The sequence below is a fragment of the Mercenaria mercenaria genome, chromosome 3, assembly GCF_021730395.1.
Source record: "Mercenaria mercenaria strain notata chromosome 3, MADL_Memer_1, whole genome shotgun sequence".
NCBI lineage: Eukaryota > Metazoa > Mollusca > Bivalvia > Venerida > Veneridae > Mercenaria > Mercenaria mercenaria.
The window spans coordinates 42,380,838-42,401,956 of NC_069363.1; the positions used below are offsets into that span (position 1 = coordinate 42,380,838).

Genomic DNA, 21,119 nt, shown 5'->3' on the forward strand with positions numbered 1-21,119 from the left:
TTTCATTGGCGGGAGATAATTATAGGGCAGTTTTGAAGCAGTCCATTGAAATACACACACCCCCTCAAAAAAATACTACCATTATACCTCAGACTAACACCCATATATATGTGTTGTACTTTTTCCAACAGGTGCGGGATTTTTAATTTAGGGACCCAGTTCTCCCATCTTCTTGTTTTTGTTTTCTGAATAAGGGTGATAATTTAACCTGTTTCCCTGGACTCGGTCTTTTTGAAAGTGTCATCAAACAAATCTATATATCTGTATATCATTATGTAAAAACATCATTTTTTGTGAACTGTTTTCACAGTTCTTTTTTTTTTTTCAATGATTAAAAAATCTCTTAAAGCCTTTTCTTCTCAAATTATTAATTTATACATCTTAATATAAAATATATAAAATACATAACTCGTCACCTTAGCACAAAAAGTGAATAAGTCCTTCTTTAAGTCAATGCAGTTATCCACTTCTTGCATTGAGGTGACAAACTGTTTCAGGGATTACCTTTATATAAAATATCTTTATATTTTTATTTATGTTTGTATTTACAACATTCTAACTGATTAAACAGGGTCATATTTGCATTGTGAACCAGAAGAAAAATTTACATTGTTATACATTCTGCATGTTCTACCTGAAATTATTCTCAAACAGTGCAGGGTTCTTGCAGGTAACACTTTCTAGAACACTAGCTGAACCTCTTCTTGTTCTGCAAGCCATATGCATGAAAAATTCAATTTTTTAATTACCTTGTTGAAAATCTCAGGAGTTCTGTAATTTGTTACCAGTGAATTTCTCTCTGATTGTAAAACACTTAACAAATTACCTGTATATTGTATACTTGTAGGAAATACAGGCCTGTTTTCTCTATTACACCTATCAGATTGTTTTCTGTTATATACTACCTTGTGTTCAGTACGTCTGACATTCTGTATACATGATAACATAACTTTATCATCAGGATTATTATTACATTCTCAGAATTAAAATCATTCTAAAACATTATATCTTCAAATTCAATGTTATATTAAAACTTTTCAATACAATATATACCTTCAGAATTAATTTTCAAGCATTCTCTCTTACTAATGGCACATATATCTGATTAGCTCAGTAGCTCTCCTTAACTCAGAGCCCAACCTATTGGCCCAACAGGTCTCTCCTAACCTCAGGACCTGACCTATTAACAGGTCTCTCCTCAACTCATGACCCAACCTAATAGTCCAACAGGTTTCTTCTTAACTTAACTGACACCTGACCTATTAACCAAACAGGTTTCTCCTTAACTCAGTACCTAATCTAATAACACAACAGGTCTCTCCTTAACTCAGGACCTGACCTAATAGCCAAACAGGACTCTCCTTAACTCAGTACCTAACCTAATAGCCCAACAGGTCTCTCCTTAACTTAATTGACTCCTGACCTATTAACCAAAGAGGTCTCTCCTTAACTCAGTACCTAACCTAATAACCCAACAGGTCTCTCCTTAACTCAGTATCTGACCTAATGGCCAAACAGGTCTCTCCTTAACAAAGGACCTGACCTAATAGCCAAACAGGTCTTTCCTTAACTCATGCAGTACCTAACTTAAAAGCCCAATTGGTCTCTCCTTAACTCAGGACCTGACCTAATAGCCAAACAGGTCTCTCCTTTACAACTCAGTACCTAACTTAATAGCCCAACAGGTCTCTCCTTAACTCATTACCTAACCTAATAACCCAACAGGTCTCTCCTTAACTCAGTATCTGACCTAATGGCCAAACAGGTCTCTCCTTAACAAAGGACTTGACCTAATAGCCAAACAGGTCTTTCCTTAAGTCATGCAGTACCTAACTTAAAAGCCCAACAGGTCTCTCCTTAACTCAGGACCTAACCTAATAGCTTAACAGGTCTCTCCTTAGCTCAGGACCTGACCTAATAGACAAACAGGTCTCTCCTTAACTCAGGACCTAACCTAATAGCCAAACAGGTCTCTCCTTAACTCAGTACCTAACCTGATAGCCCAAAAGATCTCTCCTTAACTCAGTACCTAACCTAGTAGCCCAACAGGTCTCTCCTTAACTTAATTGACCCCTGACCTATTAACCTAAGAGGTCTCTCCTTAACTCAGTACCTAACCTAATTGCCCAACAGGTCTCTCCTTAACTTAATTGACCCCTGACATATTAACCTAAGAGGTCTCTCCTTAACTCAGTACCTAACCTAATTGCCCAAAAGATCTCTCTTTAACTCAGTACTAACCTAATTGCCCAACAGGTCTCTCCTTAACTCAGGACCTAACCTAATAGCCAAACAGGCCTCTCCTTAACTCAGTACCTAACCTAATAGCCCAACAGATCTCTCCTTAACTCAGTACCTAACCTAATAGCCCAACAGGACTCTCCTTAACTCAGGACCGGACCTAATAGCCCAACAGGTCTCTCCTTAACTCAGTTCCAAACCTAAAAGCCCAAACAGGTCTCTCCTTAACTCAGTACCTAACCTAATAGCCCAACAGGTCTCTCCTTAACTCAGTTCCAAACCTAAAAGCCCAAACAGGTCTCTCCTTAACTCAGTACCTAACTTAAAAGCCCAACAGGTCTCTCCTTAACTCAGGACCTAACCTAATAGCCCAACAGGTCTCTCCTTAGCTCAGGACCTGACCTAATAGACAAACAGGTCTCTCCTTAACTCAGGACCTAACCTAATAGCCAAACAGGTCTCTCCTTAACTCAGTACCTAACCTGATAGCCCAAAAGATCTCTCTTTAACTCAGTACCTAACCTAGTAGCCCAACAGGTCTCTCCTTAACTTAATTGACCCCTGACCTATTAACCTAAGAGGTCTCTCCTTAACTCAGTACCTAACCTAATTGCCCAACAGGTCTCTCCTTAACTCAGGACCTAACCTTATAGCCAAATAGGTCTCTCCTTAACTCAGTACCTAACCTTACAGCCCAAAACAGGTCTCTCCTTAACTCAGTACCTAACCTAATAGCCCAACAGGACTCTCCTTAACTCAGGACTGGACCTAATAGCCCAACAGGTCTCTCCTTAACTCAGTTCCAAACCTAAAAGCCCAAACAGGTCTCTCCTTAACTCAGTACCTAACCTAATAGCCCGACAGGACTCTCCTTAACTCAGGACCTGACCTTATAGCCCAACAGGTCTCTCTTAACTCAGTACCTAACCTAATAGCCCAACAGGTCTCTCCTTAACTCAGTTCCAAACCTAAATAACCGAACAGGTCTCTTCTGAACTTGGGGACCCTTCTCATAGCCCTAACAGGTCTCTCCTTACTTCAGGACCAAACGTAAAAGCCCAAAAGGTCTCTCCTTATTAACTCAGGACCAGACCTATTAGCCCAACAGGTAGAGCACAAGACTTTGGCTCAGAAGATTAAATCTGGAGGCCAAGTGAATAATCTACAGAAGACAATGCATCATCCTACAGCGAGAATAATTAATTTCTTTTTGGCAGTAAGTAAGCTAAATATGCAGCTAAACGTGCTATGATATCCCTGAAGTTAAATGATGCACAGACGTGACTGTAAGATAAACGACCATATAAGTACAAGTGGTGACACTGTCGTCTTAAATGACTTTCTAAACCTCATTAATTTGAAAGTAAGTACACTTGAGAATCAATGATAAATCTGACTCAAAACTTCAGGACAAAAGACTCAACTGACGCAGTGGGTAGAACATATCAAAAGATGAGGTATACCATCCTTTGTCAAATGTCTCTTCTTTAGTATTTTCTATTGTCATCAAAAGAATTTTGATTCAGTATCTGAAATCTGATAAACTTCAATTTCACAGCAGGTTTTATAAATTGTCTACAATAACCTCAGTCAAAATCTTAAAGTACCTCTGGCATAAATCTTTTCTCTTTATTAATAAAAAGTGAACAGAAAATTTGCATTCTGTTTAAATTCATCTTGTCTGTATGTCACTCAAAAAAATGTTTCCAGTAGAAACAAATAGCTGAAATAACTGTTTGTCACATCAAAAGGAACTATTTTCAAGAACACTGCTTTGCGGAGAAATGGTGTTTGGGGTCGTTTTTTGGTCTTATCAGTAATTTTAGTTTAGAAGAAAATCTCAAATGCATATCTAACGTAATATAATTTCTGGTAGGATTTTGAAAATTATGGAATTTGAAAGTTCTTTATACAGTTACCAATCAATATGTTATGTTTAAACAAAATCAGCATTTTGAAATTCAGTTGGAGGCGTCTTGCTAATAGATTCTACTGCCGTTATACATTTCTGTATCATTATTTAGAATATAGTAACACTTCAACAACGCACTTTGAAATTCTGTCATTGAATAAGAAGACAAACTGTGGCCTACCTCTGTTTCTCACAGTTTTAAAATTGGGGGCAAAACAAACTGTTCACAATAGTATTATATTCGGCATCATGGCGTGTTACATTCATTATGTGCAACATTATCATTCACGCACATTCTTTCAACTTTCTTTGATGTCACTCTATGAATATGGATGAGGAAGGCTAAGGGTGGTTCAGTCATTTCACATCTCATCAAAACTTTAATCTATGCAAAAACAGTTGAATAAAATTTCAATGAAACTGGAAAAAAAAAGTGTTTTTTTTGTTAACATAATATATCAAATTGAAGCGCATGCACGAAAGCTATATCAATTAGCTAAAGAATGGGTCATGTGACTGTCAGGATAGGACAGCACATGATACAACTGTTTGTTTCACATAAATGAAGTTAAGGTTTAGGACTATGTCACCAAAACACAGAAATTTTTAAAAAACAAACAACATTGTTACCAGTATTTTACCTGACCATTACATGTTCTGCCGTACTGTTCCGTACTTAAAATATTCTGAAAAAGTTGTCCCCCTTTGAAAATGAATGCCATTGCTGAAAACTGTGTTCCACCTAGTTATGTGAAATTTCAACACTCGCACGCTATTGCAAATGCATCAAAACAAACATGTGTAATGGTTCTTTGAAAATGGTGAGTTTTTAAAGGTGTTTGACTGTCCGGAAGTTGGGCCTCTTTAGGCAGTCCTTTTCCAGAATTCAACGTTAATATCAGTATACTGACACTTGTTTTGTAGTTTTTGTAATGATAGCGTGTATATTACTCTACAAAACAAGTGTCAGTATACTGATATAAACATTGAATTCCGGAAAAGGACTGGCTTATGGGGCCCTACTTCCGGACAGTCAAACGCCTTTAAAAACTCACCATTTTCAAGGAACTGTTACACATGTTCGTTCTGATGCATTTGCAATAGCATGCGAGTGTTGAAATTTCACTTAACTAGGTGGAACACAGTTTTCAGCAATTGTTTATTTTTATTTCTTTACAAATGGTGTTCATTTTCAAAGGGGGACAACTTTTTTAGAATATTTTAAGTACAGGACAGTATGGTAGAACATGTAATGGTCGGGTAAAATATTGGTAACGATGTTGTTTGTTCATAAAGTATTTCTGTGTTTTGGTGATATACTCCTAAACCTTAAGGAAATTGATTAGAGTGTTGAAAAACAGTTTTTTTAATATCTTAAAAAAAAAACTGGTTCAGTTTGTATATCTAGCGAAGTAGTACATCAGCTGAAGGACAGTACAGTACTTCTTGGAATTTTCAGCAAAATATAAAAGAAACTCTCCAGTTGAAATTCAAATAAACTATGTCTTTCATAAAATACTACGTGAAATACTTTTCAGTTTCTTTTCTAATGTTTGAACAAAGAAATATTTTCTTTCCACTTCATTCCTGCACAAATGAAATCAGCAAAATCAGAAGTTTGTAACCATTATGAAAAGCTATCTGAACTGGTATGCCTTTTACTAAAAGCTGACGATTATTTAAAGGTCTTGTAACACAATTGAATTATTTTTCTTCAAAGATGCATATTAATTGAACATTCTCGTATTTAATCAGATGTAACTATTCCTTCCGAAAGGTCGAATCAATTAACCGCTTCAGCAAAATTTGAATGATTATGAGGTTTTTAATAGAAAATCTACCTGAATTATAGGGTGAAGTCATGCTATCTACCTACACGTCAAAATTTCAGGGAGCGTTTTTTTTAATGTTTTATATATGATCAATGAATGTAAAATTAGCATGATATACTTAAACCAGTAAATGGGAGAACCTGGCTTGATTTATTAGTGAATGTTTATCAGCGCAATGATTGACAGATTTACGATAGGTGAAGATAATTAAACATTTACTTTGATACCGAAAGTGTACCATTTTCCCTCCTAATCTTTCCTACTCCACCAAAATTTTGAAATATCCATATACTTAATATGACAATAATATTCAAATCTGCAGTCAGTTTCTAGTATTTTTGTGCCTCTCCTTCAAAAAATCAGATGCCATTAAGACATAGTTTTTTTTTGTAAATGTCCAGTCCTTTCTTTTGTACTGAGGCAGGCATAAAGAATTTTCTATTTCTTAAATTAAGGAAACTCTGATTATAAAACTTCTTATTGCTAGAGACAATCTTAATTGATGGAAAAAACTTCCCTGTAGAGAAAACTCTATCACATTTTTGCTATTTCATGCTCCCCCTGGTACAATTAGCTATAAAAATGGCCTTTGTAATCCAAAATCTTTATCTTTTATCCTCAACAAAGTGTAATGAAATCTTCCCTAAGTTCTTTACAAATCAATAAGTCCCTGCTGGGGTTTGCAATATTAAGTAGGATGTCTACATAAAATTCTGTAATTTCCAAGACTGTACTTATATAGCACCACTGATTTAACTGCAGGAAGTCTGTGCTAAGACTCTTCAAGCTCAAACATTTCATAACTTTGGGTCAACAATAATTAGGATTTAATGCTATATTACTAAAACCCAGTTAATGTTTAATCATTCTTAACAAGATAGTAAGGAAAAAAAAGAGCTTAAACTGAGATTTCAATGCCACCTATTTCCACTGATTTACAATCAGCTTACATTTTTATGAATGTGACAATGATATAACAAAAATGTCTAGCATGTTACTAACTTAAGGTTCTAAATGTTTATGAACAAAAAATCTGAAGTCCTGAAATGCAGCAATATTTCCTGTATTTGATTCAATGCAAGATGGTCACCTTAATAGCATTTTATATATATATATATATAAACTGTACTCTAATATTGACTTTTTCAATTAACAAGCCTGAGAAGTGGACACAGATTATAAGGAAATCAAAAAGAAGAAATACAGACAGAAAATGATGTCTTATAATTGGTCAATTCATCAACGTTTTCCCATGGGAAAACACATTTCTTATTTGCCTCTGACAACTGTGACAAGCCAAGCAAATTTGTTAATGACTAGCATCAACAAGACAAACTTTGGCCTCCATTGGATTCTGCCCAGAGTGTGTCTAATTGGCTCTGTGACATCAAAATGGAAAAAGCAGCAGCCATAATAGACAAATAGTGCCTGATAACCAGTGCTTTCTCACCACATCTTATTTCGATGTTTAAGGTGCTGAAACTTTAGTGAAAGCTAGGCTCCTGACTGACGATGTTTTTTAGTGACAACAGTACTGTATCAAAACTAAAATTAAAATCTATTAACGATATTTAAGTAAATACCTACCTGTGAATAATTTAGATCGTTTAATGGAACACATTGTTCTTTGACTTTTTCTACAGCACCCGTAATTTTTCCAAGTCTTTCTGCTTCTTGCGCTAAATATAGATCAAGAACTGGAATCTCGCGTGATTTAATATCACTCTCAGTCAATGAGTTCACGAGTAACATCACCCAAATCGGTCTTTTCCTTTCCCAATTTCCTGCTATCACATCGAATAAATAATCGGCATACAGGCCTTTACCCTTCTGATCTGGAGTTATCCATTTTGGCATTTTTTCTCGTATATAATCCAAATGTTCTTTTAATCTCGTATAAATATCTTTCGGCAAAACGTTTGAAAGATTTTCACCATGAGGTAATAACTGACAATTTGCTAATGAAGTCATTGTGTAAGGGTTTGTCAGATCTAGCTCAAAGTAAATGTTTTCCGACTGTTTGAAAGCAACCTTGGCGTTTTCTGGAATGTAGTCCCATACTCTAGTGTATGGGACATGAATTGTTCCAAAGAAGTACGATGGTGGATCACGTTTCACCTTCCACAGAAATGATCGTACAACCCCATCCTAAAATACATAAAACAGATTTTCAAAGCACAAGTCATCGTATAATATGGGTATTTGATGTAACCCTGTAAACTTTTATCAAATCTAAACAAATCCCCAATAATGTAAAATGATGGTTTTAAACTGGGTTCTTGGCTCAATGGTATAATTTCCATAAAAGTGAAAAATCTTTAGGAAAACAACTAGACTGCATCCAAAAAATTCATAAATATGCACTTGTATTTTCATGTTGTTTTTTTTACTAGTTTATACATGTACTAATTTATTTTAGGTCGATTGTGAAGCAAGTTCTACAAATAATATTAATCACTCTCGACACCTCAATCTTGATGGAACCCATCGCTACGAGAGTAATTGAGAGAAGAGAAGCCAGTTTCCTTTGTAATGCTGAGCATCAAGCAAGGGAGCTACTCGTACCATTATTCGCGTTTTTGGTATGACGCGACCAGGGATCAAACCCATGACATCTTGCACTCGAAGCGGACGCTCTACCACTAGGCTATCGAGGCAGTTTTATTTACTAATCATACTAAGAGAATTTGTAGCTTTTTGAATTTCTTATTTTTCTAGGCCACTTTTCTACAGGAATGATTAATGTTACAGCAAGTGCTAGCCAACACGACCTTCTTCAAACACTTAGGTAACTTATAATATTATGTTAAGATTATTTGATAATATAAACTTATTGCGATCTCCGTAAGTCAATGACTGAATGAGAAAATGAAAAGTATGTGTAAATTAACATAATTTAATTCATAATTTAATTTGCACATACATCATCTCATTTTAATATTTTTCTTTTAACTGTTTGTGAGGGTTCAAAATTCATGTTTTATTAAAAGAGAAATATTCATAAATTTAAACATCAAAGAGATATATGACAGAGCAATAACAATAATTTCTTCAAGAAAAAAATGTAATTGCACAGTTTTGTTACATCATTAATTATACGTAGTCTCAATTAATTGCATAAGATATTCAAACTCACTGATGTTTTATCAAATCATTTATTACAGGACTCCTTACATTAAATCTGTGCTTGCTACCTGCCTCTACTTCAAAACCAAATTTTGCTGTGTTTAAAGTCAAAACTTGAAGAAAAAAAACTCTTACTGAATGACTTGCATGTCAGTAGCAGTCGGCCAACACTGTTTCATACTATTCACAAATCAGACTATTAAATGCACAATAGACTGAATCCTGCTTGGAGGTTGAAGCAATATAATAACTTGACCATAACAACAACAAAACAAGAGCACCGCCTTGCGGGTGCTGACGCTCATCTGATTTTTTTTTGTATAATAGAAATATTGTCCTACCCATGATTTTCTAAGTCTAAAAAGGGCCATCATTCTTGCAAAAAGCAGGATAGAGTTATGTTTCTTGATGTACAGTGTCCACTTATGATTGTGAAAAACTGTTGCAAGTTTTAAAGCAATAGCTTTGATAGTTTATGAGAAAAGTTGCCTTAAACATAATACTCAACCAAGAAAATGATTTTCTAAGTCCAAAAGGGGCAATTATTATTGCAAAAAGCAGGATGGAGTTATGTTTCTTGCTGTACAGGGTCAGCTTATGATGGTGAACAAGTGTTGCAAGTTTCAAAGCAATAGCTTTGATAGTTTAAGAGAAAAAGTTGACCTAAACATAAAACTTAACCAAGAAATCTGATATTTTCTAAGTCCAAAAGGGGCCATAAATCTTGCAAAAAGCAGGATGGAGTTATGTTTCTTGCTGTACAGGGTCAGCTTATGATGGTGAACAAGTGTTGCAAGTTTCAAAGCAATAGCTTTGATAGTTTAGGATAAAAGCTGACCTAAACATAAAACTTAACCAAGAAAACTGATTTTCTAAGTCCAAAAGGGGCAATAATTCTTGCAAAAAGCAAGATGGAGTTATGTTTCTTGATGTACAGGGTCTGCTTATGATGGTGAACAAGTATTCCAAGTTTCAAAGCAATAGCTTTGATAGTTTAGGAGAAAAGTTGACCTAAACATAAAACTTAACCAAGAAATCTGATATTTTCTAAGTACAAAAGGGGCCATAAATCTTGCAAAAAGCAAGATGGAGTTATGTTTCTTGCTATACAGGGTCAGCTTATGATGGTGAACAAGTGTTGCAAGTTTCAAAGCAATAGCTTTGATAGTTTAGGAGAAAAGCTGACCTAAACATAAAACTTAACCAGACAACGCCGACGCCGACGCCGACAACCGCTCAAGTGATGACAATAACTCATCATTTTTTTTCAAAAAATTAGATGAGCTAATTATGAAGAAAATTTGCTTCAGATGGTCAGTGACTGATATATCTGAGGATTGAGACTGGAATATCTGAGGAATTCTGACACATATTTTCTTACATTGAGGAATTGTGCTAACAAAGTAACACAGTCTACAAGAAAAGTCAATTAACCTCTATAGTTATCTCCCTAGGTAGCACAACAGGTGCTTTCATTAGAATTAATTTACTTCTCAATGGGAGATTAATTTGATAAATCACTTGCAATCAGAAATAATATTTTTGTGTCACACTTTTTCTGTTTACATACCAGGGCCTGTATAATGTGGTCATTGTTTGCCTATAATAGAAATCTGAGTGGTCAATCATTGAAGAATTTATAAACACAATAGCTTAATAATTGTGGTAGTGTGAGAATGTTTTAGTAATGTAAAAAAAAAGTATTAGGTACCTTCTAAGTGTTTGAATTTTTAATGCTCACACCTGTAACCATATGTTAATCTTTATTTTCAAAACAATATTTATACATTCTTCAAATATTTGCTAATATAATAAATACTCTGGGTTTATTAGCTAAAGATTTCCTTTAGTTAGAATTTATTGCTAATAAAGATTTCTTGTTTTTATCTAGAAAAGATGAGATTTCTAGTTATTACTGATTACAGAATACTAACTGAAAATCTTCAACTTTAGCCTTGATATTTATGCTTAAGTTGTCATTATGAAATGTGTTCTTTATTCTAACTAATCTAGACACAAAAAAAATACAAAATAGGCAAGTCCATTAGGATGCTAATTAGGATGCTTGCAAGGTAAAGACATGTGGTAGCACACTCTGTCTGTTGGCATTTTTGAGAAATTATAATTTTTTAGGGAACACCATAAAAGGTCCTGCCACAGTGTGCTAGAAAGGTTTTATTTAATCTGCAATGATTAAATATATCATCTTTTAGTAATAGCATGATCAATTTCCCTAATAGGGCTGAATATAAGCTGAAATTTTATCTCAAAAGTTACATAACAGACAAGAAGATCATTGCAACCCCTGATCAAATCAGATAGGATAGGTCTGACCACCCACATTAGGTCATACTATCATATAATCCTATATAACTGAAGACATTTGTATGAACAGAAGAAACTTGGTTATCTTTCCCCTCTTATCTCCAAACTTAATCTAAAATTGTAATTGATCTGTTACAGCCTACATATATTCAAAATCAGCTTCATTTAAGTAGAAGTGTTGCTACAAAATTGTTAATTTCATACATAAATAAAAATTCTGAATTAATAGGGAATTTACAATTTGTCAAAGCACACAGAATTATTAATTAAGTTTATTATATTGCATGTTTTATATAACGGGAGAGAAATAAAAGCATGTCAATTTCTGGAATTTCATTCAATTGTGGCAGGAACATTTTGATGTTGATGTAAGATGTATTAATTTTGTCAAACATAAATTAAGGAAGAAAAATGTTCAACAGAAAAAGCTTGTAGGTCTACAGTATGTATTAAAAGAATATAGTGTCTTTCCACATAAACTTTATAAAAAATGTTGAATAAAGTGATATACAGAGCCTTGCATTTTTTTTTATTTGTTGATAAATTCTACATGAAAAGATACTTATGCAATATCCTCTATCATCTACATTATAGCATTATTAATCAGTCTTTCATTAATTTCAACTAAGTAACCTACTCCCAAAATATTGTTTTTTTTGGAAAATATTGAAGGTCTAAAAATATATTCAATTAAAATATACATAAATTCTAAATAAACACAATAAAAATGATACCTGGTTGTCTGTACCACACGATCTGTATTTTTCTTCTTCTTCATTTCGTCTTGCCTTCAAAACTGCACACCAAGTTTGATGAAAAACTGTTACACATATTATAACTTGGAAAGTTACAATTTTCATCATCTTCAGTCATTATAGCAAAATACTCCGTACCATACATTCCATTAATTTTTACATAGTATTTTAATTTGCTGCATATATCTCCAAATAGCGCTAATTTATAATAAGGTTACCTGTCCATGCTTTTAATCTGTAGTAAAAATATTTGCGTATTCTACCTTGAAATCATTTATCGGCCACTAAACATAGTAAAAATATAATGTATATTTATCTCCGTATAATAACCATGTAGTGAATCTGTGCCGACGAATGAATGAATGGATTTTTTCTTCAAAAGAAAAAGATCAAAGGATTCGGCTGCTAATCTCCTATAGTTTGTCTGTCAGCTACTGCTGTACGACCATGAATGAAATACACCGAATAACAGACAGGTGCGTGTAATTTGTTACGCGTGTTTTCATTGGTCAAACGTCAGCACGTGTAGGGTCGCTCAAAAAGTAATGGTTGGCGCGATAAACAAATTGATTAATTGGCTTGACTAGTGTTTTCTGGGACGCCAGTATATCAGTGGCAGTCGAAGAAAAGCTGCCAAGAGTGGTCAGTTAGACAGATATGTTGATTAAGATTTACAATTATGTCACGATATCTTCTGTTGAATTATTTCAAGAACCTATTATTTCAATATTCAAGACAGCCAATGCCATTTTGAACCTTGGCATACCTTGATGATAAAATGGGCTGAAAAATCCAAGAAAGAACATATTACGGACATATCCAGGAAAGATGCATTGCAACATTTTCATGTAGATGTCGTGTTGGACGACCTGTATTTATCCACAAGTTCTAGGGAGCCCTGGAGCCATGCAGTTTTGGCAGCAAGAATACCTTACTGTAAAAAAAGATAAGATAACTTTTGACTTTCATTCAGTCTCACCACTTAATCAGTATTAAATATTATCAAAAATATAATCATGCTCCCTGAACTTTTTTGTACTGCGGGTTGGTGGGGGGGGGGGGGGGTGAAAGAGACATGACTGCTGGATCTGTAGTTTATGAGCTGCTTTTACAAGGAAGTCCTTATTTAAGTTTCTAGCTGGGATCAGAATATACCAGGAAATCTGGTATAATATCTATTAAACACTTTTCGACTAGCTTACCAGTCAATGATAGTTTATAGATAAAAGATATTGCTCTCAATCTTCTGGACCTCAAGCAATAGTTTCAACTATTGACCAAAAGCCACTCAAAAAAAAAAAGTGCATAATATCAAACAAGTAATGGTATTTCAATATATGAAACTTTATAAGTTCCTTTTCTCATCTGATTCCTTTTCACTGAATTATGGCTGAATTTTGATTCACTATTTTTTTGCTTTTATGCCATAAATAATAAATAAGACTAAATATCAGATTCTGCAACCAATGTGATAAAGGGAGGTAACTGGTGTATTAACATGATTATAATGTCTGAGTTCACCAGTTCTAGTTACAAGGGTTCAAATAGTTATAAGGTTAACCACTTTGATCCCATTAAAATCAAAGGAAACAAGTTGCTTTGAAAGAACAAAGCTATTTTCATGCTTAATTAAGAGTCATTAGGCAGCTACCTTTTATAATTATTTTGTTATGGTTGAATTTATTTTGTTTCTTTTTCTTCAGTAAACATTACTTTACACTAATTTGTGAAATTGGAAATTTCAAGTTAGCTGCTAACTTGAAATTTCCTATTTCACAAATAATAAGCAATAGTAACCAAAATATGACAGAAAAAAGGTTGCCGAAAAACTTTAACCTTAAAAATAACCTAAGTATAACACAATGACCTTATGTATAATGGGCCCAGCCCCTGCACATACTTTGTTTGTATGCTGGACAATGTTTATGTGAAGTTACAGTAAGATATAAGCAATAGTAACAAAGATATGGCAGAAAAACAAAGGTTGCCGAAAAACTTTAACCTTAATATGTATAACACCTTGGTGACCTTGACCTTGGGTATAATCATTAAATGGGCCCAGCCCCTGCACATACTTTGTTTGCATGCTGAACAATGTTAGTGTGAAGTTACAGTAAGATATAAGCAATAGTAACAAAGAAAAACAAAGGTTGCTGAAAAACTTTAACAAAGAGAGCTCACGCCGACGCAAACGCCAGAGCGAGTAGAATAGCACTCCTATTCTCCGAATAGCGGAGCAAAAAATTTAACAAAGAATCTGAAGTACTCTGATTAAGTTACTACCACTACATAATCAAGGTACACTGGTTACCTTTTTATGTGTTTTTTTTTTTTACAACTTCATGCAAATCCGAGCTGATAGACAAATGACTTCAGAGATGCATAGATTATCTAAATACCATTCGCCAACCTCTTGATTCAGGATTTTGTGCCTGACCCACTGTCTGACAGTGACGACATATGAGCCGTGCCATTAGAAAACCAACATAGTGGGTTTGCGACCAGCATGGATCCAGACCAGCCTGCGCATCCGCGCAGTCTGGTCAGGCTCCATGCTGTTCGCTTTTAAAGCCTATTGGAATTGGAGAAACTGTTAGCGAACAGCATGGATCCTGACCAGACTGCGCGGATGCGCAGGCTGGTCTGGATCCATGCTGGTCGCACACCCACTATGTTGGTTTTCTCATGGCACGGCTCATATAATAACTAAAATACTGTTAAAGTATCAAACTAATAGACAAATCAAAATTGTTTCAAAAAATGAATATCTTACTCTTTTTCTTACAAATTCAAAGACAGTCAAACCTTAAATTCTCCTATACCGGTAATAAACTTTAAATTAAAGAATTCAGGAAGTATGCCGGAAATATGTATCTGTAATTTATTTCTAGATTTTATCATATTTTTGACTAAATCCTGTTTTTTAACTTCTGAATCATAGACATATCCATGACCTCAAACTGAAACTGTGAGAACTTTTAAAATTGAACATTCATACAAAATTTGGCAGAATTCCTTAAAAACTTACAACTGAAGTAAAATTTCTACAACACCGTAAAATTGTTAGTACGTTAGAATTTATTTAGAAAGATCATAAAAATATAAAGATAACCAAGATCTAGTTTATCACCATCAAAATCCTTTTATCAAATAATTATCATTTTACACATGTTCTGATAAGATCTTGTTTTTGTACATCTAGATAAACACTGATCAAGATTCAAAATATAACAACGAAAAGAAAGTTATCCACAGTACATAGATAAACATCAAAAGATGAAATGCCTGTCTGAAATATCCCTTATATCCGCTTGCTTGAAATTTGAAAATGTTTAAGTATCAATGGTAAAGAAAATTCAAAATAATTTAATCTATGTGGTTTAAAGACACCATCAAATTCATTTTTTCATTTACTTTTTCTTGAAAAAAATACAAACATTATTTGCTTCCCTTCTCATTAAAAAAATTTAAATGCTATACTCGGCAAATATCATATACTGCAAGACATGACTTTGATAAAAGCGTTTTAAATTGTTTCATACAAATTTTAACAGCGTTCTCAGTATAACAGAAATCCAGCCTCTAAACTATCACTATCACATAATAGCCAAGTGCAGGTGCTCATAGCTAGGACTGAAATGATACTAGCAAGTGGGTCCAGGCATACGCACTACAAGAAATTTTTATTAGCTTGGCTTGTTGAAATTTTTCAAACAGTACAGCTATTGTAATCACCCTTTCATTGGCGGCAGCATAACAAGGTTAAAGTTTTGCATGTAAGCAGGTTTCTCAGAAACTACTGGGCCAAATGCTTTTAAACTTCACATGTCTTCAGTTATTTTGTCAAAATTATGCCCTTTTTAAAATAAAAGTTTTGTTACAGTTTTGCATGCAAACATGTTTCTCAGGAATTACTTGACCAAATGTTTTCAGATTCTCCATGAGTCTTTAGCATGAAGGGATGACCTTACACGGCAAGATCCATAATTCTGCTTTTAGCAAATTATGCCCCCTTTTCTTCTTAGAAAATTTAGCTTAAGCTTTTGTATGCAAGCTGTTTTTAGGTGGAAGCAGCACTCTGTCATCCGACAGCTCTTGTTTTCTACACAAGATGGACTAATTTTAGATTTTCAGTTAAATTTTATAAAATGTAGCAAAGGGCAACAAACACAAGTTTTATGAAAGTATTTCTTATGATTACATATAACTTGTTCATATAGCAGATAAAAGGTCCACGATGCTTTAAATTTTTATCTAAAAAAAAAGATGAAACAGCTTTCCAAATAGTTGTTATTCATACTTACATGGTTAGAAAAGCACTACTTTTAATATTGCACATGAACTGTTATAGTTAGAGCCATAAAGAGAGGTAATAAAAAACAGTTGATTCAATAAAACATTCTAGTGTATTCAGCAATATTTAAACCTTTGACAAATATTAATGAAAGTTATTATCAGATATAGGATTTAACAAGAAAATGAATTTTATGTATATAATGGAAAATGTGGCAGTGACATTTTAAACAAAGGCATCTGTATTTTTACTTGCTCTAATCATTTTTTCTATTTGCAGAAGTGCTTTTCATAATTATAGTGATCAAGCAGTTCTTCCATTGTTGTTCACATGAGGTTGTTTTTGTAAAATGAATAGAATTTTCAAAACAAAGACTTCCAAGAACTTTAAAATGGTTAGCTTAATTTTTCACTCCCCTATAGACAGGTCATCAACTTGTTACAGGCCAGAACTCAATTTTACCTGCCCTATGCATTAGGCTGATTGTTTGTGTTGAACCCATACACTGCAACTTTTCCAAGTATTTTTTTTATTTAGTATGTCGTGAAGTATGGCCTGTCTAAAAGGATACACTCAGTGCTTCAGTAGAATTAAGTAATTTTGACATGTGAACTATTTTTGAGGAAGGTCAAACAGGGAGGGTAAGCTTTAACCCTTACCCTGCTAAATTTATATAATGAACTTGTCCATCTTCCAATTTCAACAGTACCATTAAATGTTAAAAGGGGTGCTAACCAAAAAGATACTGACTGAATGGCGAACACACTGGTCGCAAAGGCAGACTGAGTTGTGTCCAGCATGGTAAGGGTTAAATGCAATTTCTCTATTTACATTTTAGAGTTTCAAGCTTTAAATCAAAATTTTATAAGTAGAACTTTAACCCACATTTGCAATGCCATAAACAATTAATTCGTCACATCAAATATTACAAGACAGAGATATTTCCTAGTTATTTTTTAACATAGTGAAAGAAATTATATAAATTCAGTATAAAAGAAATAAAATCTGCAATTCTTTCTTTCTTTTTTTATTTGTCATTCATAATAGCACATTTTTTTTTATCAAACATGTTTTTATACATAAATGTATTATGACAAGATATAAAATGATCAAAATCCAGACAGAACAATAACAAACAAAAGAAAATTAATCATGACAAATGATAAACATCATACAATGTAATGATGAAAGAAGAACATGTCCAAATGATGGACATTTCCATTAACTGTGGCTCAGATGTAAACATGATTACTCTACATGTGTAAACACCAGTTATGATAATGTCACTACTTATTGTTATACAAGGAAAACTATTTACTTTTGTCCTATAGCAAGTTTATGTATATTATAAAGTCCAAATACACTGATTTTTTGCATTATCTATTGCAAATTGGTAATTTTTGAAGAAAAATTACAAGTACCTGTGGCTTTAAATGGTAAAGTTCATTTGAACACTAGTAAACATTATTAATACCATGAATTCAAGATATAACATAATCATAACAAGATTATGAGACTTTGAGGTGGATCGAAAAACCTTAACACAACTAACATCTACTTCAAATAAGGTACCTGTAAAATCTGTCACTACTTTTGTTGTAGGAACCCAGGTAGCATGAACACTGTTCTTGCTAACACGATTTCATCATCTTTAAGGGAAGTTCAAAAACAACTTCATTATGTTATTAGGGAAAAGAATTTGCTGAAATGAGTTACAAGCAAGCTGACGTAACAACACTGTTACAGCTTTCCTACCAGCCTTTAAGGCTAAATTACAACATGTCTTTAAATTTTTTATCATCAAGACATTTCCAGCTAGTTCCAACTACCAATACAGGTACCTGGTAGACAATCAATGTTTGTTCCAACTCATTACTCGACTATGATGACGGCGTAGAACTGTAGCACTAGAATGCTTCCATCAGTCTCTCTCCACAGTTTTATGACTACACATATCATTTAATAAAATACAAGAAAAACGATCCCTATTCTCCTCTGCCTTTACCAGGTCTATTTCCCCCACCACGACCTCCACCCCCTCGGCCACCACCTCGTCCAAAAGCTCCTGAAAAAAGTTTCAATGTTGTATGATACAGGTTGTCAATAATTTCTTAGTTTTAACTTGTTTTTGTTTTGACAAGGCAGCCTGAAAGACAGTTACATCCCTCGCCTCTGTTATGGATAGTGGTTTAGGTGATATAGAGCAGACACAATATGGACGACTCAAACCTTTGACCTTGAGCTGTTACCTTGACCTTGAGTCAACATGGCTGATTCATCAGTTCAGCACATCATCTTGAGGTGATCATTTGACCCAAGTTTCAAGAAAATCCTTCAAGGGGTTTAGGAGATACAAAGCAGACACAAAATGGAAGGCTCAAACCTTTGACATCGAGTTGTGACCTTGACATTGAGCCAACATGGCTGACTTAGGAGTTCTGCACATCGTCTTGATGAGGTGATCATTTGACCCAAGTTTCATGAAAATCCTTCAAGGGGTTTAGGAGATACGGAGCAGACACAAAATGTTACGGACAGATGGAAGGACGGAGACTTATAGATAACTCCCTACCACTCATGGAGGGGGATTAAAAACGTTAGGATATCATTCAGATCTATGCATGTGTTTCCTACTTGATTTTACTTATGTCGAAATTATATACATACAGATTGAAGGTTGTCATTTCTCAATACTGTAAAATCATTTATATTTGTGTGTGACTAATTTTCGTGGATTGTGGTTTTACCGTTGTGTCTATCAACAAAATTCAATCCAAACAAAGGAATAAATTTCTCACAAAATACATGTATCCTTATCCCCATGAAATAACCACTTTGACCAAAACCATTTAAAACCAAGAAAATTAGGTGATTTCAAAGTAACTGAAAAACAAATTTTTTATTCAAATACAGCTATCTAATGAACGAATGGAGGACACAGACAAGGCTTTGTCAAATGATCACAATGTCATGCAGTGTGTGATATACATGTACCTATATACATAAGAATACAGAAGAGGATAGAGATTTAGTTCCTGCTCTGCAATTCTTTTCAATTGTTGTTAATAACTGTCTGTTATATCAACTGAAAGCGTCAATGAAACCGTTTCAATATTATTTATCCTAGAAAAGCTTTAAATATGCTATGAATATGAAAATAGTGCAACGAGGAGCTAATACTGCAATAACTTGTGGGAACTTTACGATTTCTGCACTTTGCTGCACCTTCCCTAATTACCATCATTATGTACTTAGTTCTATTCCACAGTTGTTAAGATATTGCGTACAAGAAGGGAGATAATTCAAGGACTGTTAATACTAGAGTACAGTTTTTGTGCTCTGCACTTCCTCTGTATATTCATAGGAAGAATAAGTGTAAGAAAAAAACGTGTGAAACATCTCTGAGGATTGCATGTGCTGTGCTTTTTTTTTTTGAAGCACAGCATGTGGAATCTCTAATCTCCAAAGTAGAGAATCTTTAAACAAAGTTCTGCCAAACAGGATAACAAGATGATTGCTGAAAAAATCCTTTAAATTCCAGCGGCAGATCTTTTTAGTTCACAAAAACATCTTTTATGCCCTTTGATCCTGTTGCACTAAATCATGTCACATCAAAGTTGAGGTCCAAATGAGATGAGACAGACTTAAGTAATAGTTTGTCATTGACAGACTTAAGTAATAGTTTGTCATTTGGGACAGATTATTGACTAGAACACATTTTATAGTTCAAGAACATCTGTAACAATGACTGACCCAAGCAAACCAAACTGCAACCAAACCTTGGTCTCTGCACAGCAAACTGAGTACCAAGCTTTATGTCTCATTTCATACTGCTTACAAACCAAAAAATATGGGGTAATTTCTTCAATTTTTTTGTAACACAGTCCTTGAACTTGCCTATAGCAACCTAGAATTATCTGAATTTTGGTCTCCTTGAATGCTACCTATTATACCAAGTTTGGACACAATTTCTCACTCTCAACATAATTACTGTAAAATCATTTAGTTTCGTGGGCATGAATTTCGTGGTTTTGGTCAAAACAGCCATTTCTTGGGGATATGAATTCGTGGATTTCAACTTTTGAACATAAAATGAATGGGAATTTCATTTGTTCATTGGGATTAAATTTCGTGAATTGACTCAACCAAGAAATCCACAAAAATTAATCACTCACGAATATTAATGATTTCACAATATTGATTGAAAACCTTTTTCTATATCTAAATCCCACCAACTGTAAAGGAGAAGAAGTCCAGAAATACTTTTTTTTCTAAAAGTTACTTTTAAGTGGCCATAACTCCATGCTAATGATATGATACCGATCAGCTACACTAAGTTTCACTGAAATCCAGCCAGGAAAGAAGCTCTGGCAAGCTAAGTGTGGATGAACAGACAGATGGCAAAGCCAAGAACAATATATCTCCCATAAAAAAGGAAGACATAATTCATCAAAGGGGTAAAAATGAATAGAGCAGACAGGAAATACTACTGCCTATTTGACCTCTATAGTCTACATACGACCTTGACCTTGAGCTGAGATGAGTAAGTTATGTTATGCATTTCGTATCATTATGCAAAAGATTTGTGCCAAGTTATTTGAAAATCCTCTCAGAGGTTTAAAAGATACAAAACA

The 21,119-nt window shown here is 34.1% G+C and overlaps 1 protein-coding gene across 1 annotated transcript in view; it reads right to left on the minus strand.

Annotated features, from left to right (window-relative positions):
* Nucleotides 1-21,119, minus strand: part of LOC123525812 (metalloprotease TIKI1-like) — a 71,694-nt gene that overhangs the window by 41,131 nt on the left and 9,444 nt on the right. The window contains exons 5-7 of the mRNA XM_053539670.1: nt 18,474-18,550; nt 12,171-12,305; nt 7,573-8,133 (exon numbers count right to left, since the gene is read on the minus strand). Coding sequence (XP_053395645.1) covers nt 7,573-8,133; nt 12,171-12,305; nt 18,474-18,550 — 773 coding nt within the window. The remainder of the gene's footprint in view (nt 1-7,572; nt 8,134-12,170; nt 12,306-18,473; nt 18,551-21,119) is intronic.